This window comes from Canis lupus, chromosome 36 (genome assembly GCF_011100685.1).
Source record: "Canis lupus familiaris isolate Mischka breed German Shepherd chromosome 36, alternate assembly UU_Cfam_GSD_1.0, whole genome shotgun sequence".
Lineage (NCBI taxonomy): Eukaryota > Metazoa > Chordata > Mammalia > Carnivora > Canidae > Canis > Canis lupus.
Window position 1 is genome coordinate 22288592 of NC_049257.1, and position 24202 is coordinate 22312793.

Sequence of the window (24202 nt, forward strand, 5' to 3'; positions counted from 1 at the left end):
GTTTGTGTTGTTGCGCAAGAAGAGTAGACTGCAAAACTAAGGAAAGGGAATTATCAGACTCAAAAAATAGAAAGAGGAAATGCTCTGCATTCTATTTGAATGGCAAACAGAGAATGCCTACTTGGAAAATGCAACTGGCAATCTCTTTGAAAACATCCGTTCTCTCTTACAGGCAACTACTGGAGAGAGAGAATAAATACATCCTGGGGCAGTGGGAAAGGCAGCTGACATTTCTTGAGCATCTGCTTTGTCCCAGGCATGGGATGAGCACATATATTCTCTACATAATCAGCTACTCGATGAAGCGACTACTGATGTTCTTGTTTTAACCGAGCCTGGGAGCAGAAGTAAGGTAGTTGTCCAGAGTCAGGGACCAGGAGGTGTGTGTGAGAGACCAGGACGGTGAGAGAGACACAGTGAAAGGAGGCCTCCAAGACTGACCCCCAGAAACGGAGAGGAGACTTGCTGGTATTAGAAGCACACATCAGGAGAACATCCTGGTAGGCAAACAGGGGAGGCCCCAGAGGGCTGGCGCCCCTGCAGAGGGCATGGAAGCTCCACGCCTGGTGCAGTGCCCATAGCTCAGTCTCTGCCTCTCTCCCACCTGGCTGTTCCCAAGTTATAGCCTTATATGGTAAACTGGCCATCTAATAAGGAAAATAATAGTAGTAGTAATAGTAGTAGTAGTAGTAGTAATAGTAATAATAATAATAATAATAATAATAATAATAATAATAGAGGAGGAGATTCCTGCCCAGGCACAAAGGCCCCCGGCCTCCTCACCCTCAGCAAACAGCAGGTGTCCGTAGAAGGCGGGAGCTCCCACAGTGCTCGCTGCGGCCGGATCCGGGCATCTGGGGGGGCGCCTACACCATCCCCTTCCCATGACTCCTCCTTGCTGTTGCCCACTTGTATCTCGCTATAGCACTACTATTCTTGTCATTGTGGTTTGTGTATTAATAGAGACCACATCTCTCAGGGTCTGGTGAAATCAGGGCACCCCATGCATTCCAGAAGCCACAGCATCTCACCGTCTCTCAGTTCCTTGGAGAGAAGATGGACCTCGTGGGCACCGGTTGGCAGTGGCGGAACCCAGAAGTACCCACTGTCCCAGCTCAGGATTTACTGAAACTCTCTGTTTGGGGTTTTCACCTCCTACAGCCTGTTCACCTACTACCCCAGCCCCCGCCCCCAGCATTCATGCATCGCCAGTGTAGCCTTGAGAAAGGAAATGTCTCCAACGAACAGACTGGAGCTGTTATCACATTACTCTCTGGTTTCACTTGTTATTACTATTAGATTAAAAGTGTATTTAAAATTTCTATAATACTGAAAGTGTGTAAATCTGACTCAAGGCAAGTCCCGATAGGATATTAGGGCTTTTGACTCTGTTTCCATTATAAGTAATCCTGTGAAAATTGGAGACTTTAAAAAGAGAAAATTGGTATCAGTTGAAATTACACAAATATTCTTCAGTTTTCAGAAAGCGATATTAACTCTGTTAAGCAGACCCAGTCTAAGCATAGAGGTGGGTTGTATTAAGTACTGAGACGGGCTCTTTTCATTTCTCACACAACTTGTTTGCCCTGTATTTACTTTGTTGCCTCTGTGTCAGTTTGACAGCTTATTTAACTGTAAGAAATGTATTAAGATTCTTTTAAATTTCTTTTGGGTGGGGCAGCCCGGGTGGCTCAGCGGTTTAGCGCCGCCTTCAGCCCAGGGCGTGATCCTGGGGCCCCAGGATCGAGTCCCACGTCAGGCTCCCTGCATGAGGCCTGCTTCTCCCTCTGCCTGTGTCTCTGCCTCTCTCTCTCTCTCTCTCTCCTCTGTGTCTCTCGTGAATAAATAAAATCTTTAAAAAAAATTTCTTTGGGGTTTACTAACATTGGATCAGAACAAATGGAGTTATTTATGTGTAAGAAATACCTTTTAATTTTGTGCCTTTTCTATCTTGCCCCCTTTTTCTCCCCCTTCTCTAGAGTTAAACAAGAAAAAAAACTACCATGTTAGAAATCAGTAGCCATAGCACCACAGGAATAAGCTGGTATTCTAGTCTGAGAGTAATTAGGAAAAAATCCAAAAAGCACTGTTCTTATTATTTAATGTTTCCATTTTTATGAGTTATCCAGAGTCATCTTCATGATACATATATATGTACACCACTCGCATATATATATATACATACCACATCGTAGATGTGCACACACATATTGTATACACACACACACCATATATACACACACATCACATAGATACACACACAATAAATCAAAGATGAACACTAGCTTTCAAATAAGATCTAGCTGAAAATGAAAATGTTATTCTAGAGATGTTATCCATGGATAGGGCTACTAAAAATAGAAATGTCATTAAATACAGCTGCTATCTAAGAACAGAGCAAGCTCTAATGAGTATATTTACACATATATGGAGAGTTCTTTAGGTATTTGATTGTATCAAATTTTTAAAAAGATTTCAGTATAGAAATCCATTTTTAGTTGACCATAAAGTTGAGGGTCCACTTCTGGGTTCTCTATTCTGTTCCATTGATCTATGTGTCTGTTTTTGTGCCAGTTCCACACTGTCTTGATGACCACAGCTTTGTAGTACAACCTGAAATCTGGCATTGTGATGCCACCAGATATGGTTTCTTTTTTAAAATTCCCCTGGCTATTCGGGGTCTTTTCTGATTCCACACAAATCTTAAAATAATTTGTTCTAACTCTCTGAAGAAAGTCCATGGTATTTTGATAGGGATTGCGTTAAACGTGTATATTGCCCTGGGTAACATTGACATTTTCACAATATTATTCTGCCAATCCATGAGCATGGAATATTTTTCCATTTCTTTGTGTCTTCCTCAATTTCTTTCAGAAGTGTTCTATAGTTTTTAGGGTATAGATCCTTTAACCTCTTTGGTTAGGTTTATTCCTAGGTATCTTACGCTTTTGGGTGCAATTGTAAATGGGATTGACTCCTTAATTTCTCTTTCTTCAGTCTCATTGTTAGTGTATAGAAATGCCACTGACTTCTGGGCATTGATTTTGTATCCTGCCACGCTACCAAATTGCTGTATGAGTTCTAGCAATCTTGGGGTGGAGGCTTTTGGGTTTTCTATGTAGAGTATCATGTCATCGGCGAAGAGGGAGAGTTTGACTTCTTCTTTGCCAATTTTAATGCCTTTAATGTCTTTTTGTTGTCTGATTGCTGAGGCTAGGACTTCCAGTACTATGTTGAATAGCAGTGGTGAGAGTGGACATCCCTGTCTTGTTCCTGATCTTAGGGGAAAGGCTCCCAGTGCTTCCCCATTGAGAATGATATTTGCTGTGGGCTTTTCGTAGATGGCTTTTAAGATGTCGAGGAATGTTCCCTCTATCCCTACACTCTGAAGAGTTTTGATCAGGAATGGATGCTGTATTTTGTCAAATGCTTTCTCTGCATCTAATGAGAGGATCATATGGTTCTTGGTTTTTCTCTTGCTGATATGATGACGGGCACTGAGGGGGGCACTTGACAGGATGAGCACTGGGTGTTATTCTGTATGTTGGTAAATTGAACACCAATAAAAAATAAATTTATTATTAAAAAAAAGAAATCCATTTTTATGAAAAATTTACCTACTTTTCAGGTGATAGTAGAACCTAGTGTTTTCTTTGATTATCCTAACATAATTCAGAAGCAATGCTTACTTGTTGAATTGCAGTTCACCATTTTTTTTAAAAAAAGATTTTATTTATTTATTCATGAGAGACAGAGAGAGAGAGAAAGAGGCAGAGACACAGGCAGAGGGAGAAGTAGGGTCCATGCAGGGAGCCTGACGTGGGACTCGATCCCGGGTCTCCAGGATCACGCCTGGGCTGAAGGCGGCACTCAACCATTGAGCCACCTATGCTGCCCTGGGCTGCCCTTTTTGAAAAATGATTTATTTATTGATTGATGAGAGAGGAGAGAGGCAGAGACACAGGCAGAGGGAGAAGCCGGCCCCCTGCAGGAGCCCGATGCAGGACTCGATCCCACGACCCCAGGATCATGACCTAAGCTAAAAGCAGACACTCAACCATTGAGCCACCCAGGTGTCCCCACAGTTCAGTATTTTAAAATGGGAATACTAGAGCACACCACTTTGTGCTCCTGACAAGAATGCCATTTGCTTTGCATTGTCCAAAAAAAACATGATATACAGCCTGAAATTGTCTTATCAGAAACTTTTTTTTTAAATTACTGTATCTAGGGGCACCTGAGTGGCTCAGTCAGGTAAGCATCCAACTCTTGATTTTGGCTCAGGTCACGACCTCAGGGTTGTAAGATTGAGCCCCATGTTGGGCTCTGTGTGGGGCATGGAGCCTGCTTGCAATTCTTTCTCTCCCTTTCCCTTTGCCTCTCCCCCTGCTGTTCATGTCTCTCTCTCTCTTCTCTCTCTGTCTCTCTCTCGTGTGCGCTCACGTATGCTCTTCTAAAAAAAATTAGTGTATCTAATTAACAGTTTTGACCAGCTCAGTCAATACAGTTTCTGACAGTATTATCTTCAAATATAAAATCACTTCTTGGGCTGTTTGTAAGGGGAACATTTAGAGATATTGCAAAGGGTCCTTAATGTCGTTAAGTGAATACCAGTAGGTACGTTTCTGTAAATAGTTCATTCACTGGGGACCCCTCAGGGATGACCAAGTTGATAAAGAAATGACACTGTTCTCAGATCAGTTTTCCTTGTCCGATGGGGGGAACATTTAGAGTTGGATTTGGGAGGACAGGGGCACGATGTTGGCTTAGAGGGCTTTCCATAAGCCACGAGTATCTCCTAGGCTTAGTATTCTTGAATGAAGCGGTGTTCGGTTGCATCTCCCAGAAATATAATTTACAGTGAAAAAACACACCCCCATTTATATATACTTGGACTTAACCATAGATGTGACTTGGTCATAGGGCAAGCAACTTGTGGGATGGAAGGAGGGAAAGAGGAGAGGGGCGACGGAGGGTAAATACGTTTGCCTCTCCCTGCCCGTCCCCAGGGCCAGCCAGCATCAGCAACTGATTTTAGCATCTGTGCCTCTTGAGCCATTCCTGTTGAAGCCTGTGTTCCGCGATTGAAGGATGATTCCTGATAGAATGTACCTCCTTGGAAGGCACTTTCCCAAGCCCATTTGGGATGGGCCATTCTGCAGAGAGGCCTGCCTTCCTCTGGGGAGCTGCATCCGGTTTTCTGAAGCCGATGCACCTTCCCTGCACCGTGGGCAGGGTTGTGGGGGTTGTGCACGGGATGTGACCTTGTTGCTTCTGGCTCTGCTACTTAATTGCATCCCATGCCCGAGATCTAGAATATGAGTGTTGGCTAGGTCAGCGGTTACTTTAGAGCGGCGTAGGCCCTCTGGAGTCACTGGGTCCAGGGATTTGAAAACCCCGGATGTTGCCAAGGGGCCAGGTGTCTGACCTGGAAGCAGGCCCAAGGGAGACTGTGACAAACCAAAGCCTTCCGGGCCCCCTCCCCTCAGGGCAGGCCCAGTGCTGCCAAATCTTACAGACTTTAACAAAACACTCGACATTTAGATTTTTCTACATCTGAAATCTTGTGACTTTTAAATGTTGACAACTCATTAAAAACTTTAGACACCATTAGAACATGGAAAGACGAAACCACGATTTGGTTTGATTTAAACAGAGGAGGGTGATAGTATGGCCTCTAGAATCCCAGATTTCTGGCCTTGAAGTCAGAGCCAAAATCCCAGATTTCTGGCTCTTTTTCTGTGGGCTCCCAAGGGCGTGTGTTTCTCGGGATGGGTGTCTTCTTCAAAAAGCACGGGCTTCTGGGTATTGTGTGGCAAGCAGGGCATTGAGACGCATGCAGCCCGCAGCTCTGCCTTCAGGTTAGCAGGTGATGAGCCGCTCAGAAGGCCGGGGCTCCGCACGCTAATTGAACATTTGTCATCGAAATAGCCTTGCTTTAAAATGTTAAAGTGCCTTTGTGCCCAGAGATGCACCATCTGAAAAAATGCATTTTAAACCTTCTGAGTACATGGGATCAAAACTCCATTCTGCCCCAAAGTCCCACCTCCGAGGGACCTGTAGCCTCCAAGTCTACCTGGAAACCCATTTTAACGTCACGTGTAAGCACGCCGCTGTGTCTGATGTTAGAATTTGCCCCAGAATGTGGTTCATGCTTCTGGTGTGTCCCGTGTTGCTTCAAAAGCAGCTTCTACTTAAGAGGCCGCTTTGTTTGACTAGGTCCTCAAACACTGAAAAACATGTGATTTGTTTTTCTTCTTTTCTCTCAGGAAGCTGACAGCTGGGAAATTATAGAAGGACTGAAAATAGGCCAAACCAATGTCCAGAGACCAGACAAACATGAAGGCTTCATGCTGAAGAAAAGAAAATGGCCTTTAAAAGGCTGGCACAAGGTACCATTTTCATTGTATTCATCTTCAGATCATCTTCGTCATAGTGAGGACCTTGTTTGGTGTCATTAGGTGGGAATCGTGGTTGCATGTGTAAAACTAATTTTCAAAGCCTTTTTATTTTTTTAAACCATGTGGGCTTCAACCTGTTATACCTGTTTAAGTCTGAGATCTGTAATGTCTGTATGCAGGGAAAACATATTTTACGTGATATTTAAAATTCAGCTTATACATGTTGCTTACTCTGCTTTTTTCATTTAAAATCATGTGAATGTTAAAAAATAATGATACGAATATGTGCTTATTAAATATTCTCTGAAATAAGATGTTTTTGAATGCATTGCATATGTTCCATATGCAAAAATGCATTTTGAGTGCATTGCATATATTCCATTTCTATTATTTATCCCACCATTATTGAACCAATTCCCTGTTGCTGGACATGTAGGATATATCTGATTTTTTTACTATTATGAGGTTGTGATGAACATCCTCATACACCAATTTCTATTTAAGTCCTTGGGATAAAGTCTTGGTTGGAGTTATTGTTACCAGTGCAGACTTACTGATGCAAAATCACTGATCTCGGAAGTCTGTTTACTGTGCTTTAAAGTGTGGGTTTATTTTTCTTCCCCCTGACCCACTTCCTTTCTCCATCTTGGAGTTTTAATTATGGAAAAAATATTTTGTACTACTCTGTTGCAATTACCTGAGTAACAAGAACACTGTTATGCTAACGAGGAGAAGATTGTTCTCCATTTTTAATATAAGCCCTTTGATAGACCACCAGTAGCATCTGTGAAATCGCTGGAAGAACGGGTCACCTCCTTGACATATTTGCCGATGGATTTCATGTCAGAGCAGATGGATCTGTTGGCCCAAATGGCTAGCTAGGTGGTGGATGTCCAGTGGCCCAAAGCAGGGACATACGGATTATTATAGCATCCTTAGGAAATATATTTTTTTTGCAATTGAAGGCAAAGACTTAAAATTAACAGACAGGAAATGTTGCCCACTCCCCAGTCTTTGAGGGTGAAATAGAAACAGGCCCAAGAGGCTTCTGACTAATGTTGCTTCTCACTTAGAAGCATCCTCAGTCGCTCCTGAACCCATAATCTTATACCAATACCAAGAATTTCCCTCCACCCTGTTCTTCCTTGGATTTTGGCCAATTGGCCACAGTCCTTCCTGGAATCACCTTTTGCTTTTCATTCTGGGCTCACCACTTTGCAATTCCTCGAATCAGTGGCCTTGCTAATCTCTTCCCCCAGGATCACACAATAGATTATCCCTGCTAATGTTCTTTGATAGGTAGAAATGGAAAGAAGTCAAAGAAACCCATATTAAATGAATCGCATTCTCAGGTCCACAACTCAGCAAAACTGGCTGTGGCTCAGCAGCCACTCTTTCTGGGCCATGCCTTTCAGCATTTTCCTACGTAAATTAGTGGGAGGTTCCCACTTGTATTGCCTTTTCTCCCAGTCTCTAACACCATCAGATGTTTATTCAAGCATCAGCATATTTGATTCCCCGAGTCATGGGGGATCGAGTAATCAAGTGTTTTTCAGCTATCTTCCCGTGCTTACTTACCCCTAGAACTTATATCAAAGGACTTTTCATGGCCTTTGTGAGTTCTGCACAGAGTATACCCAGGCCGGACCGCCTGCCACCTCAGCAGCTAAGTGTTCCATAAAACCTTCCCAGCAGAGTAATTTCCAGCAACAGAAAGATTCTTTGCATCTGTAGAGACTACAGGAGGGCACTGGATCCCGTTGTTTGACTAGGTCCTGAGAGCTGTTTGTTCTCTGGTGAATCGCCCATGGAAAGGAAATCAGCAGAGGGTTCCTGGAAAGGAAATCAGCAGAGGGTTCCTGAGTGTTTTGGAGCAATGATGGCTAGATTCATTTGGACTGGACCCAGAGTATCTCGGAGGAGACAAAAATTATCAAAAATCTCTGATTTTCTTTGTTTTGTTTTTCCTTTAATGTAATTCAGAAATTTTCGATCTCCTTTACTAATAGTGAAATGAAAGCTAAGTGGAGATGCAAGTATATTGCTAAAGCCCCTTCTTAAACTTTCCAGGTAATTAATTACTCATAGATCCAGTTCACTGTTGTCTGTAACAGACTTAAGCATTCTCAGGAATTTTCCATGGTATTCAGGGAAATGCAGTTTCCTGGATTTTATATCCAGAGTGAAAAATTCGCTGTTAGAGAAGCTCCTCACAGAATCACTGAGCTATTCTCATTGTTCACTTTGAAGAATACCCCAGGGTGGTTCATTCAGAAGGTCCTGACTGTGGGCCCTGAGGTCCCACCTCTCCAGCCCCACTCCCTCCAAGGAAGACCCTGGTGAAAGATTGCATTCCCACTGGATTGTGTGTAAAAGAACCCGAGGTTGCTGATAGAATGGAATTCAAGCTCAGATTTCCTTACCATTTAACATGACTGACGATGGCCAAGTGCACCGAATTCAGATATATTAAAATGATCAAACACGTTGATGACTAAATGCCAAGCAACGTTAGACGCACACTTGTGAATGTGTTACATAATTCAAAATGCACGCGGTAACTGGGGGTTGTTTGGTTCTTGCAGCGTTTTTTTGTCCTGGATAATGGAATGTTAAAGTATTCAAAGGCACCACTTGATGTAAGTAGCACACAGGACATGTTTCAGAGATTGTTGTAAAGTGAGTAAACACCACGGTTGTGCAAGCCTCGTGACATAGTTACCAGCTTTGTGCATTTGTGTGCCTGTAAGATGTACCAAACTTCCATGTTCCATGGAAGGTGTCTTTTATGCTTATGCTCATGCTAGCATAAAAATCTCAAACTGGAGCATGAAGATTTAATTTAACGATTGTGATGTCTGTTGTTAAAAACAGAAGGTTAAACCTAAAAGTCATACGCTTGTAAAATGACCCCTTCTGTCTTGGAGAGAAAACCCAAATAGACTTTCTTTCTGCCATCTCTCAGTAACCTGTGCTTTATGTGCTTTTTTGAGATTGAAAGCAACCCTTGTTCTTATCTATATCCTTTTAAAAATCTGTCTTATGAACTTCATTTCTGTTTCGTGCATCCTTTTACCTTGGGAATCTCAACTCACTAACATCGTTGCAAATTACTTTTCTTTAAGAAGTAGTTGTTTGCATGTAATACTGGAAGATGCCACCCTTCTTGTCATTGCAATGTAGGGAAATTACTCAGGTTTCCGTTTAGTCCCCATGTCTTTCAATGAATCAGCTGTGTGTCCTTGATCAGACAAGGGCAACCAGAGGAAGCACGGGCTGCTCTGTGTTTGCAGTCCCAGCTGCCCAGTTCGGCCTTAGCAGCTGTCTTCTAGTTGATTACTTGGGGGATGTTCTGGGTTGTGGGTCAGAGATGGACCATAGTTATTTTAGGAACCACTAAACATCTTTTTTGGGGATATAAGCTGTGCAATCTAGAATTATGAAGAGTAGCATTATAAATTATGCCAGAAACAGGACTAAGAAATGAATAGTCTTGGGGCAGCTGACTGGCCCGGTTAGAACAGCACATGATTCTTGCTCTCAGGGTCGTGAGTTCAAGCCCCACATTGGGTGTAGAGATTACTAAAAACAGAGAGAGAGAGAGAGAGAGAGAGAGAGAGAGAGAGAAATGAATAGTCTTATTTATTGAAATTGGTGTGAAGTCACAGCAACTTCATCTGTCCTCAGATTGAGGACCTTGACCATTTTCTCTTTGTAAAGAAGGTGTGCTGTTCCATTTTCTATAGATAAATTAAAGATTACATTACACTCACTTCAGTACAGAAGCACATCAAATCATTATATCCTTCTAGCCTATTTACTAGTCTTCTGACTTCAGATTCAAAAGGGGAAGGTCCATGGAAGCATCGATGTCGGACTCTCGGTCATGTCAATTAAAAAGAAAGCTCGGAGAATAGACCTTGACACAGAGGAGCACATCTATCATTTGAAGGTAAAGTCACTTTTCACTAGTTTCTCTGCCATTATCAGGGGAATTCACTTGTCTGGGTCAGTGGTAAAGCAGAGATTGGTTTCACCATTACCGTCTCCTCCTGTTCATCGTTTTCAGGTGAAATCCCAGGACTGGTTTGATGCATGGGTCTCTAAACTGCGCCATCATCGGTTGTATCGGCAGAATGAAATCGTCAGATCGCCGAGAGATGCAAGTTTTCACATATTTCCTTCGACCTCCACAGCTGAATCCTCACCAGCTGCTAATGTTTCTGTTGTGGATGGGAAGGTATGACTTCATCATATGAAAACCAGCCCAGAAATTTGCTTGGAAAGTTACGTAGGCACACAACTGACAAACCAGAAAGCGGAGGTTTGTTTTATAAACTAACCCTCAAGATGACAGTGACATTGGGCATCAGAGTTAATCACAAGTATAGATTTGGTAGGAATGTGGATCACCAAGAGAATTAACAGTTGCTTTTGCTTTTTATGAATGGACCACATCCTAATTTTTATATGACTGTGTAGGGTTATTAGAAAGTTTGGTGAACATTGGGCTAATCAGCACCTAGAAATTGGTATTTTCCTGGGTGGTAATAAGACCACAAGGGTTTGAGGTTTCCTTGCCTCGAGCTGTACATATGTATATACATATACACGACCCAGAGAGAGACCGCTGACTATCTCTATGAAGTAAAGGTAAATTGGCTGGAGAATGTGACCATAATATACATAGTAGGTCGTGTGAATGACTGGGCGCTGTGTTAAGCATTTGACATGTAGTCACCTCTAATCTTTAATATAGCCAAAACTCAGAGACAGTAAAAGATGTTTTCAGAAGTGACATGGCCATCAAACAGCCGAGCCAGAATCTGAATCCTCCTCCTTCCATTTCCAAAATCCGTGCCCTTCCCGGTAGACCAGGTACCAGTTTAAGGGAGGCTGACATTCTTCGGGCTGTATTAAGACAGTCATTTTTTTCTGTTGTTGAAAAGCTGGAGGTGTTTGTTGCCTCCTAAAAACCAAGGTGAAGACAACAGGCAGGGAGACGATGGTCTCCCTGCCTTTGATTCAATAATTAAGTTTTCCGAACCATAGCCACATTGCAGTGCCCAGGGGTGTTGCGGCTCCCACTTGGCACCTGATATCGAGAACACAGACATCTGTGACTAACCGGTTGCCATAAGGAGTTGGGTTTAAGAACCTTTCAGTGAAGATTCCGCTTTTCTCTGTTTTCTTATTTGGGGATCTATGTAGTATATATATCCAAGTTTCCTTAGCACGGTATGGAAAAACCTCATGGAATCTGCAAGGTTAAATGAAATACCACTGGGTTCACTATTTACTATTTCAGTGGAAGTTCGTAAAGTAATTTTTGTTAAATCCCATCCATTGTATTTCACAAGACTCTCTCAATCCTTATTTCATTCTGGTTGTAGCCTTGCCGAGGATTGTTCAACCAACACCTTCCTCCTAGGAACAGGGTGTTGGGTTAACCCTAAATCCTGACCAGTTCTGAAGTGAAAAAGAAGGGACCAGGAGGACAGAGGGTAGGAAGTAAGGCACTTAGTGAGTGGCCCAGTGCAAGATGACTAAAATCGTCCTCAGGCTTCTCCGGGCCCCCGGTGTTCTCATCACAGAATAGAACAAATCCCGAGGTTAATCCAAACCAAACAAGAAATATATCCCAGATGGATATTTATGAAATATGTTTAATCCTTTGGTACTTCAGCTTCTGCCTGCATCTTTGGCATAGACCATTGATAAAAGATAGATTCTTTTCATCCCTTGTGTTACTTACTAAATCACATGGGCGATACCCGAGAATGGAGAACTGAAACCAGTTCCTCCCCACTGTTTGCCTTGGCATAAGAAACCCCATCAACTCTGGTTTTCATAGATCTGTTGCCGTAGTTACGAATGACACACCTCGAAGATCGAACTCGGTGAAAGATTTCCATCACATGTAGCAAAATGCAATAAAGAGGGAAGAGCTTTTCATCCCTTGGCTTGCATTCTAAGTATCAAATTACGAGACTCCTGAACGCTAGCTGGTTTGTGGCCCTGCATGGGTAATAATAAATAAGTCTGGGTTTGCTAAAAAATATGTATCATTTGCTTCGTGATGATTTAGAAGAGACACGGTCAATTGTAGTTGAATATGAAAGTCAAATATGGACTTCTAAAGTTGTTTCAGCTTTTTCAGAAGTAAGTTTTGTGCTCTTTCAGCTAAGTGTTCACTGAACTCACTGCATTATCTCCTTGCTTCCTGCAACTTTATTTCACATAAAACCCCTTTCCTGGAAAGTCTACCAGCTGTCGATGATAATACTGTGCCACGACTGCCTTTTTCTGTATTGCGATTTTGAGTGGGCATTCAAAGCATTGCAAGGCTGCTTGATGGTGGGCAAAGTATTTAAGAATCCCATGTGGCTGGTGAGGCCTTGAGCTGATCGTAAGGGAACAGAGACACTTTGGTAAGGAAAGGCCTTCAGGCAGGAGGTGAAAGTGTTGCAGTCAGGAAGGACCCCGTGTCAAATACCTCTTGCTGGGCAATTTAAACCTCTCGAGCTGGCAGGCCCTTCAGAGGATGTGCTGTAACAGAAACTGAAGTGTCGTCCCCTTCTTTGTGTGGCGCAGATAGGCGCTCGAGAGTGCTGTCATTTATGAACTTGGGCTTCGCTGAGCGCGGATGCGTTCAGCCCAGAGGCTCCCTGCGTATTTCGAGTGTGCCCTCTTCTTCCTCTCTTATTTGATGCCACTTTGAGGATACCCTCCAAAAGACTGGAAAAATCCCTTAAATATACTGCCCCCTGCTTACCCATCCCCTGCCTTTTGTTCATCGTAGGTGCCACCAAACAGCTTTCCATGGCAGTCCCCGCTGCCTTGCAGCAACAGCCTCCCCGCGACCTGCACCACCGGCCAGAGCAAAGTGGCAGCCTGGTTACAGGACTCGGAAGAAATGGACAGGTGTGCAGAAGGTTAGTCCTGGGCCCCGCAGGTGGGCTCACAGGGGAAGCCTGGAGAACAGAAACGGGAGGGGTGAATTGTGGCTGCTGCACCCTGGCCGCCCCGGCCTCCCTCCCCGACTGCCTCCACCTGTCCTTGTTCTTCTTTCTCTCCGCCGGGCCCTCCCCCTTCCCAGCCCTCCAGGGTCCTCCCCATGCGTTCCCCTCACCCCTCACAACTGCTGGATCTGCTTCCCCCTGCCCCACACCCCCTTCCTCCCTCCCGCCCGCCTCACCACCTGTTCCCTTCTTTCTTCACGAGCCTCCCATTCCCCAGACCCCTCCGGCAACCTCACGGACATGAGGGGGGCCCCCAGAGTGCTCTCTGCTGCGGGAGTCCCTCCTCCAGCTACCTTCTCTTGCCCTTGAACGAGCATATGTCCCCTGACAGCCCGCGATAGGCAACACTGTTATGTGGCACCTGCTGTCCACACTTCCCTGTTTCTCTGTGTCCACGATGAAATATTCTCACCTTACACACCACGCCCTCACTCTGCCATCTCTGAGCCTCTCACTCTCCAAAAAACTTTGCTACTCGCTCATAATTGGCCTGAGCATTTTGGTCCAAACTGCCACCAACCGTGTCCATTCTATGAGATGGTTGTCAGTCGACATTCAAAACCAAGAAAACAAGGATAGCACAGCAAGTACTTAACAGTGCTAATAAACGGATTGAATTTTTTAAATGATTTGGTGAAGATACTGGGCCTAACCTATTTTTATTAAGTTCTTTTATGAAATGATGGTGCAAATATTTTCTTACGTCCTTGCTTGGAATAATTGAAATTGGGCAATTTATGCTGATCCCAAGCAAAACAAAACAAATATAGATATAGATATTTTTTATAACATAATTTATATCAGTTTCAGGTGTAAGATTCTTTTTTCTTAAAAAAAATTTTAAAAAAAGAAAGATTTTATTTGTTTATTCATGAGAGACAGAGAGAGGCAGAGACACAGGCAGAAGGAGAAGCAGGCTCCATTCAGAGAGCCCGATGCAGGACTCGATCCCAAGACCTGGGGATCACGACCTGAGCTGAAGATGCTCAACCGCTGAGCCACCCAGGGATCTCTCAGATGTAAGGTTCTATTTTTCAACCTTGGAATTGGACACATGGGAATATGATGTAATAGATTGTTCAGGTTAAAAATATATATATATATTGTTTTGATTTATGTGTGCGTGAACTCAAAGTTGACAGCATTTTGCTCGGCCCTTGCCACATCCCAAACTCCATCTTTATGTGGAGAGATGATCGTAGGCAGGATGTGATATTCATAAAGCTGCTGCTCCGTTAAAAGGGTTTGACTTGAACATATTCACAAAACATGCAGACGTTCAAGTATCTGAACCTCATGCCAGGGAAGGAAGGGGGGAAGCTCGCTTTCCTAAAATGCTACCGTCTCCCCTCAGCAGCGGTTCTAGACAGTTCAGCCTTTCGTCTGACTCCTGCAGCCTCAGACACACTTGTGGCCTTTAGCCTGGCTGCCTGCTGTGCCGGGCAGATTTGAGACCCTCCACTGGGACCAAATCCATTCTTCTGACCAAGATGAAGAGACATTGGCTTTGACACCAGGAAAGGCCCCAGCTGGTGGGGGAGCGAGGGAGGCTTTGTCTCCCTGTGTGCTTCAGAATGCTCTGTGGCTCGTTCCTTCTTCCCCCCATCCTGACCACCCATGCCCTGCACCCTGCCTTCCCGTCTCCATCAGCATTTAGTGCAACAATTACCCCTTCTTTGGGGAACAGCCTCCTCTTTCACTCACTCTGTTCTCTGCCCTGAGACCCCAGCTCCTTCCTGTCATTTGATGTTTGTCCTCTTTGCCCTCCAGAAAAGGCATTCTTGGGAGCAAGAGGCCACCTGCTTTCCACTCGGTTCTCAGTCCTCATCCTCTCAGCTGCCCTGTGGGACCTTCTCTAACGAGACGTCTCCCTTAGGCCCCATCAGGGTTTCCTTTTTGTCTCCAACTGCTCCCCCTCTGTTGCACTGGATTCTCATCTGGTCTCCTTGGTTGTCAGGAGGATCCAGGTGGGGTCTTCTCCCTTCAACCTCCGTCATAGTGACTGTAGTTTATTGGAGGCCCATTACAGGCCAGACATGGAACGAGCACTTTCCGCATGCGGTTTTATGTAAATCTTCACAGGAGTACGAAGCAGGAATTATGAACCCTCTTTTTATAGAGAGGGAAACCGATACTTAGGTCAAATAACTAGCTCGTGTGACACTGCATATCCTAGGCAGGGCTAGAGGGCCAACCCAGGCCCACTGGATTCTAGGGACTGTGCTCTGCGCTCTGAAGATGAGAGGCAGGCTCGTCGTTTCAACTCGGGAGGTCTCTGTTGTGATGATGCAGTGGTGCCGGCGAGGATGGGGAGGGCAGTAGCAGCTAATAGGCATCAGGGGATAGGAACTCGTCTAGGTGCCTTGTATGCAGCAACTCCATCTGTCCTCTCAAAGCCATTTCACAGATGAGAACACTTGGATGCAGGGACATCAGCTCACTCTGACCCGAGTTCACACAGCCTTAGCAGCAGGGAACTGGGATCCAAGCGTGGGCAGGCTGACTCCGGAGCATATGCACCATATTCCTCTCGAAAAGGCTGAAAACTCTAAATCTCAGCTCTGCATCCAGCCTGGGCTGCATGCCCAGCGCCTCTCTGGCTGTTGGGCCTGTGTGTCAGTGCTCTCCGGCGCGCCCCCGCCTCGGCCTGTCTGAAACCAGCCTCCGTCTCCTCCCCGAAGGGCCTCCAGCTGCCAGGCTTCCCTCTGTTTGTCAGGGCCGCCGTCCTCACCACCTCTGAGGCCTCAGAGGCTCCCTGAGCCTCCCACCCTGTTCATCTGGCCGCAGCTACATCCTATGATGTCCCTGAAAACACCCACCCTTGCCCACGCCCTCACCACCCTTCCTTTCAAGGTTCTGCCTCTCTGCTCAGACCCGCCACTCGCCCAGCTTGTCCTGGGTCCGCAGCCTCCTGGCTGGCATCCTCAAGCTCAGTGTCTTGCTCTGCAGCTCCAGCTCTCACGGGCTCCTGGGAAATTGCTGTTCCTGGCCGTGTTGGCAGCTCTGGGCCAGCGGTGAGCCGGCCACTGCGCTCAGGTGCAGGACGTACCTATTACCTGTCCCCGCTTTGTAGGCGAGGAACGTTGAAATGCGTGCTGGTTAAGGAGTATGTGCCAGGAGTACACAGCTGCCCTGGTGGAGATGGTTGACTAACCCCAAAGCCAGCTCTCTGTCCCATGCATACTGCTTCCTCAAGGCCGATATTTCCTAAAGTGGCTTTTATGCAAAAACTCTTTCACATGGTTCTCTGTGGGCTCTGCGGCTTTAGGCCAAACTACGTAGCCTGGCATGTGATATCTACCTTTCAGCTCTCAGGCCCCACCTGCCCTTTCATTTCAGCCTTGCTTTCCATTGACCCAACTGGACTTATTTGCTATTTCCTTGTTTTTTTATTAAGATTTTTATTTTATTTATTCATTAGAGGCACAGAGAGAGAGGCAGAGACACAGGCAGAGGGAGAAGCAGGCCCCATGCAGGGAGCCCGATGTGGGACTCGATCCCGGGACTCCAGAATCATGCCCTGGGCGGAAGGGAGGCACTAAACCACTGAGCCACCCAGGGATCCCTTATTTGCTATTTCCTGAGCATACTTGCATATTCCCTCATCTGTGCACAGGAGGTTCTTTCCCACCTGCAGGGCCCTCTCTTCCCTTCTCCACCTTTCTCTTTACTGAATCCTTTCCATCCATCCTTCAGACCCAGAAAAGATTCCACAGTCTCTCTTAAGTGAAGTCTGATGACTTCAAACCACGATAACTCTGTTTTCCAAACTTGCATGACACTTTTTTTTTGTTCTCTCCTGATCATTTCATAGAGAGTCCCCAGTACTGAGGTTTGTATTTCAGAAGTTCATCATGTAGCATCTTCTTGAACCCATAAAGCATCTGATTTACAGTTTCAATACTCAAAAGTGGCGAACCATTCATAGACCTGAACTTAATAACATCAATCCAGATCTTCTCGAGTGTTGAAGGGAATTACTTGGCTCCCATGGAAACATAATGTTGAGTTGGTTTTCTGTATGCCACTGTTGAAGACAGATATATAATAGTTTAAACATACAAATTGCTTGCAAATTTTTTTTTGCCAATATATAAATTCCATGAATCTCACTTGGTTATTATATGCCCTACACTGGGAACTGTGCTGGCTACACAGCATCTTCCATCAGTGGTACCTACACGAAATAATAACTGGATAACTTTAGATATACCTTAGTTTATTTAACCATTCCACAGTTGGACAACCTGTTTCTTTTTGGGACAAGGTAGGGCATGATGGGAAAATAAGTAAATTGCTAGATAGTTTTTAACTGTTCACCATTCTAAACTATCTCAGCAGTTTTTTTTTTTTTTCTTGGCATAGTCTTTCCTTTTTCCCCATTTCTAAAACTAGATTCAATCTTAATTTAAAGAAATTCTAGAGATTTCTTTTTTAAAGATATTTTTGTTGCCTTTGGCAAATCTTTATAATCCTTATGTATATCCAGACACTTAGGCAGGCAGTGAAGTCCTGCCAAGGATTTCATCTCTTCCACATTTCAAGCAGTAGAAGCAGTGGGGACTGGTGTAGCTTGCTCCAAGGTAAGGATTAAGCACGATGTAACCAGTACTCCATGAAGATCACTTCTGGTTTTCGCAGAATTTTCTCAACTACCGTCTCAGTTGCCAGGAAGGGAAGAGAGGTATGTACGGCTGTCACCAGGAAGTGTAAAGTCAGTCCTCGTCTCCTGACTCTCTTGGCTTCAGGTCTTTTGCCTTGAAAGAGTTTATTTACGAAGTTCTCTTTCCATTCTTTTAGTAAAAGGGTGGATGTTATTGTGATGGTTTGAAGCCCCGTTTCCAGATTTCTGTGCTACCTGCGTACACCACTTGTGTACATTTGTCACACGTATTAGGAAGCAAGACTATAATAGTCACTAGATAGGAGGCTTGATGCATGGATAATGTGAAATAATGTCCCTGGTAGCATGGTGCTTATGATACAGTTTTGTTCTTTAAATTGCAAATTAAGGGGCGACTGCCTGGCTCAGTGGGCTGAGCGGCTGACTCTTGACTTCAGCTTGGATCATAATCTTAGAGGATAGACTCCGCCCTGGGCATGGAGCCTGCTTAAGATTCTCTCTGCCCCTCCCCTCCGCACCCCCACCCCAGTCGTGCACATGCCTGCTCTGTCTCTAAAATAATAATAATATGCCAATTAAAAGGTAGACCCTTTCTAGCAAATCTCCCTTCTCCTCTGCCCTCTAACCCTCCTTCCTTCTTTACACTACTTTTTTTTTCTTTCTTTCTTTGCACCATTTTCTTCCCTCCTAACTATCCTTTCCCTCTCTATTTTCTATCCTACTGAACCACTTGAACTTGTTTTCTTAGGGGAGAGGTTGGGGCACAAGGGCATGGCCTCCCCTGAGGGTGGAGGGGATGGCAGCAGGTGCTGTCTTCGTCAGTACTCTCCTCCTGTCTCCATTGGGTTTCCTCTCTGAAGGAATTTAAAGGCCACTGACGGCCAGCAGTTGTTGGGAGAACAGCAGTAGCGCTTGAACAGCCCACCCAGACTCTATCCTGAGGCAAAGGCTGGAGAGGAGAGGGGGGACCTGGGTATGGCCTGGTCCTAAAATTGCTGCTACCCTGTTCTCCATAGAATATGCAGTGATTGGTGTCCTGGAAAGACCCTTGTAGCAGTTACTCCTCTGTTTTTATATCCAGTGAAAAAGTCAAAAATCCCCTAAATGCAACTATCTTGTTATTTGGCCCAGCTCATCTTTAGCGATATTTAAAGATTGATTCATTTGAGGGAGAAAGAGAAAGTGAGCATAAGCAGAGGGAGGGACAGAGGAAGAGGGAGAGAGAGAGAAAGAGAGAGAGAGAACGAGAATCCATAAGCAGACTCCTTCCTGGAGCTAGACACAGGGCTCAATCCCAGGGCCCTGAGATCACGACCTGACCTGAAACCAGGTGTCAGCCGCTTAACTGACTGAGCCATCCAGGCACCCCTAGCCATATTTAACAGCAGTATTTTGTTGCCTATGCTATATCTGTAAGAATTCAGATCCTTTAGATTTAATGAGAAGCAAAAATAATGTAAATGAAATTTTTACCAACATATTATAACCCCCTTATTATATAACAGATTTATGGATGTCCCCTATTGCAGGCTCTTTATAAATAGTACACATGCAAAAGTAACCACATAACTACAGGCATGTTCTAAATATTTGATAATTGTGTAATAGTACTAACTTAATATTCTTGACTGTATTTAATTTCATATACTAAAAGTCTATTTTAAGAGCGATATTTTATTATACAAATCTTTAAAAATTCTCTTTTGTTCAAATATAGCCAAAAATTAAAAATAAAATTAAAAGCCATTTCTTCATCAAACATTAATTCAAACAGAAGAATATGGTTCATGCCCATGTGATTCTGATGCCACTGGGCCAAAGAACATACTCTGAGAATCTTTGGTTGTGTTTAGTAAAACATAGATTTTAAAGAAATCATTCATTGCAACATTGTTAGTGATCTAAATCATAGATAAATATGACTTTGCATTCCATCTTATTTTTCTGAACTTGACCTTGACTCCACCCAAATTCCAGGCAGCCACCTTGTAAATTATTTTCGGAGCAGGTGGACAGGTTCCTAAGAATTAAACCATAAAACTGCTGAAGTTCCTTTGAGTGTGCTTCCTATGTGACAAGGGCCACCAGAACAGGAAAGCGAGCACACACAATTTCACGGAGATTGTGAGAGTTAGCTCTTTGTAAATAGACTTTGAATTCATTTAATAATCAATGCTTTTAAGGTTCTAAATTGGAGAAGCTTCTGTTTTGTTTCATTTGCCAGTACCATTACTACAAAAACATGGATCTAGCTAATCATACTTGCCAGAAATTGGAATTGACGGTCTTTTATCACCATCGCTGCCCCTCCCTGCCTCGTTCTAACCTATTTTTATTTCTCATTTTTCTTAGATCTTGCACACTGCCAGTCAAACCTTGTGGAACTTAGCAAACTCCTGCAGAATTTGGAAATACTTCAGAGAACTCAGTCAGCACCTAACTTTACCGACATGCAGGTAAACATCACCAAAAGGACTTTTAAGACATTAACGCAGGATTTTTACTGGATTGTCACATGAATGTATAAGTTAACATTTAAAGGGAAATAACTACATACAGATTAGTTTATGTTCTAGAGCTGTTATTAATATCTTTGAGTTCTTGGTGTCATTGTGTTAAGATGTCTGTTTTGAAATATTTTACATTGAAGTACAAATGAATAGAAATAAATATCTGAATTTTTCTTCTGTGTGTATTGCATTAGAAATGATGGCTTTGAAGATATAACTTAGTCTCAGAATTATTGTCATCTCATTTTTAGAGACGTATTTATTTGAGAGAGAGTGTGCACACACACTTGCTTGTGCGCACAAGTAGAGGGAGGGGAAGAGGGAGAGAGGGAATCCCAAGCAGACTCCCCACTGAGCATGGCGCCTGTCCTGGGGCTTGATCTCATGAGATCATGACCTGAGCCAAAATCAAGAGCCGGTCACGCAACCCACTGAGCCACCCAGGAGCCCCAATGTCATCTTTTTATGTAGAAAAAAAATGTTGGAGATCTCTAATCCTATTTTCCTCTTGTAAAGCAGACAAATATATTTTATGATTAAGTTCTTATTCCTGCTTTTAATGACCACTGTGCATCAGATACGACTTTTGACTTACCAGCTGGTTTGCTTTCGGTGGCTAACAACGATTCTTTACTAACTTGCTGTGCTCTTTGTCTGTATCTATATCATTTGTGTGACCTTAATAATACTTTGTTGCTTTTAACTGTTTGTGTAATGTAGGCTAACTGTGTAGATATTTCAAAGAAAGACAAGCGGGTCACAAGACGATGGAGAACAAAAAGTGTCAGCAAAGATACAAAAATACAACTGCAGGTACAGACTTTACTTTTCCTTCATTCGTATTTTTATACCCTTTTAAGATATTGGTCTTTAAGATACTAGTTTTCTTTTATGTCAGTTCATGGAGGTTAAGAAATCTTAAACAGATGAACTGCTTTAAAACCATTGTTTTACAGACTGAGTTATACTTTCTAAGATAGTGGGAAATCTATTCTTCTTACTCTGGAATAAGTAAAATTAACGTAAAAGAAAGGTTAAAATCTTCTAATGTGACTACAAAGTGGCATTTTCCTTCTCATTTACCGCCTTTAAACTGTTAAAATATAATTTAACAGAAAATTAGCTTAAAAATATAGACTAGAAATCCAGTATGTTGTAATGAGCACTCATTTATATATACTAGATCCTAAAAGAGCCTTTTATGTAGTAGCTTTGTCCAAAATTTTACGTATCAGTAAAAAGGGATGAGGGCTGTAAAAAATTGGAAGTCAGCACAACTCAGGTTCTAGTCTAATCAGCTGTGATTTCCTGGCAGTATAATCTTGTGCATTTCTGTTAAATTTTCTAGGCTTCCATTTGCTCCTGGGTAAAGTGGAATTAATTTAATCATCTCTGAATTCCCTTTCAACTCTAAAATTCTATGATTCTTCAAAAACAGACCTTATTTAGCCATCAACAACCACTTTTAAAATCTGAATCATGAAAGTCTTAATGACTCATGGTAAAGTTACTTGAAATTTCTTTTGAATTAGCTACTTATTTGAAATGAATAGTTTTAAATAAGAGCATCTTCTGGTACTGCATTGCAATGATATGAAACATGGTATGATATGAAATATGCCTAAAGCCTCATATGTCATAAATCATATTACTTTCAGATCTTTAAACAAGAATGTTTACTATTCTGATCCTAGCTATAAATTATATAAACAAAGAAAAAAACCTCTGGCCCTGCTCAGTCAAAATCAGACTTAGGATTTTGCTTTTTCTTTTTATTACACTATAAATCAACCTATATTCTAATACAAAAGCGAAAGGAACTGTTTACCAGAATGCTTCAGTGTCTTCTGAATAAATAATAATTCTTTAATTCTGATTATATTGGTATTCTTTGCTTTGTAATTCTGAATGTGTAAATAACATACCGTTGCTTTGCTTCCTAACCTGATAAATTTGAAAATAAATTTTCATAAACACTAACGATTCATGTTTTTCTGGTTAGCATGTCCACATTCCATGAACACAGTTTATAATGTTCCTTCATTAGGTATGTTTTTGGGTGTTCTCTTCTATTCAGAACATTCGTACAATAGAGACAAACGGGCCAAATATCTTCACAGAAAATTTACCTAAAACTGCTTTTGACACTTTCCTTTGTGTTGGGCATGTGATTGTCTAGTTCTGTGGAGCTTTTTTAAACATGATGTCTATGGTTATAGCCAAGAAAAAAGAACCATCATAAAAATAATTGAAGGCAGCCAACATCATAAGAATGTGTATATTTGTGGATAGATTTTATTTCAGTCTCATTTTTATAAGGTATGCCACTGAACAGATTGCCGTTCACGATGGTTGTCTCGAACAGGCTAGCTGGCCCTCCAAGAATCTTAGCACAGTGCCCCTGGCTGGCCTGCGGCAGCTGCGAAACCCACCATGGCCCCCTAGCACTCAGTTTTTCTCCAGAGCAAACAGCAGGCAGCTCTGAATAGCCCTTCTAGTCACAGGCTATGCTTTCCTATATGAGGAGAGTTTATGAAGATTTTTTTTTTTGGAGTCATCAAAAGAAATTGTTCAGAAAGCATGAAAAAAAATTCAGCATTCATACTTCTACCACATGTTTGGGTAGCTTACTTTAAAATTTTTATGTATGCTGTTGTGCTTTGTTTTTATTTTGCCCATAGAATAACAAAATGGGCCTTGAGATTCTAGTTTGGATAATTTTGAGGGAAATTGAAATCACCTCATCCCCACACCCAAAGAAAACTTTAAACGAAAGTAAGAGATTTTTAGTTCTGACTCCAAGTGGAAATCGGTAGACTTGGGGGTGGCAGTGAGCTATTTATTACTTCCAGAGAAATCCTGCTTCCACTTAGACTGCTCAAAGGTATTGGAGGGTGTATCCTGCAGAATTTGGTACTATCCCTGCTCCTTTTTTGCTCACCTGAACCAGCAGGGCTTCCAGGAGCCCTTAGGATACTCATTCTTTATTAGTGGGAAGTCACTTGGAAGTTTCTTCAACATGCACACTTGGCTGGGGACTCATAAAATCAGCCAGGGATGCCCATGACCAATATAAATGTCTTTACTCAGCATTATTCTCCTTACAGAAAGGAATAGCATTTATTGTTGTTAGTGGATCAAACATACCTACTACATTCTCTCACCCTAATACACACATTTTCCCCTCCCTGACCCTGGGAGTCCCATTTGATGGCCCTCCAAGAACCTAGGCACAGTGCCCCTGGCTGGCCTGCCAAGTATTTGTTTTGAGCCCATAATCATCTCACCCCTTGAACCACTTTCTCCGTGTCATTGTTGCAGCGAACCGGAGAAGCTTTGTAGTGAGCGGTTCACCGTTCATCCCCGTGTTGGTGGGAACTTGTGGTACACTGGCCGCTCGTGCAGGACCCCAGGCTGTCCAGTGGTGGTCGTGCTGGCTATTGTTACTGCTGCTGCTCTTAATGATCCTGGTTCACTGAACTTTGCATTCAGCATTCTGCAGTAATTCTTATTTTGAAATAATTATGGAAATCGATCGCTTAAAAAATTGACCTCAAGAGAGCAGAAGTGAGTGAAGAACGTGTTACGCTATATGTTTGAGGTCTTTTTCGTAGCATAGGTTAGACTGTACTATCAATTTGAATA

General features: G+C 43.1%; 1 protein-coding gene across 14 annotated transcripts in view; it reads left to right on the forward strand.

The window, feature by feature from the left end:
* OSBPL6 (oxysterol binding protein like 6) overlaps positions 1–24202 on the forward strand; it is a 151346-nt gene that overhangs the window by 83384 nt on the left and 43760 nt on the right. For 11 of the 14 annotated variants that reach the window (XR_005384790.1, XM_038584953.1, XM_038584955.1 and 8 more), the window contains 7 exons: positions 6270–6392; positions 8987–9040; positions 10240–10353; positions 10471–10641; positions 13204–13336; positions 20400–20503; positions 21278–21370. Coding sequence is in view for 13 of the 14 variants with exons in the window: in XM_038584953.1 (XP_038440881.1) it covers positions 6270–6392; positions 8987–9040; positions 10240–10353; positions 10471–10641; positions 13204–13336; positions 20400–20503; positions 21278–21370 (792 nt within the window). In the remaining variant the exon portion in view is untranslated. The remainder of the gene's footprint in view (positions 1–6269; positions 6393–8986; positions 9041–10239; positions 10354–10470; positions 10642–13203; positions 13337–20399; positions 20504–21277; positions 21371–24202) is intronic. The other 3 variants (XM_038584960.1, XM_038584963.1, XM_038584964.1) reach the window with 1 other exon arrangement.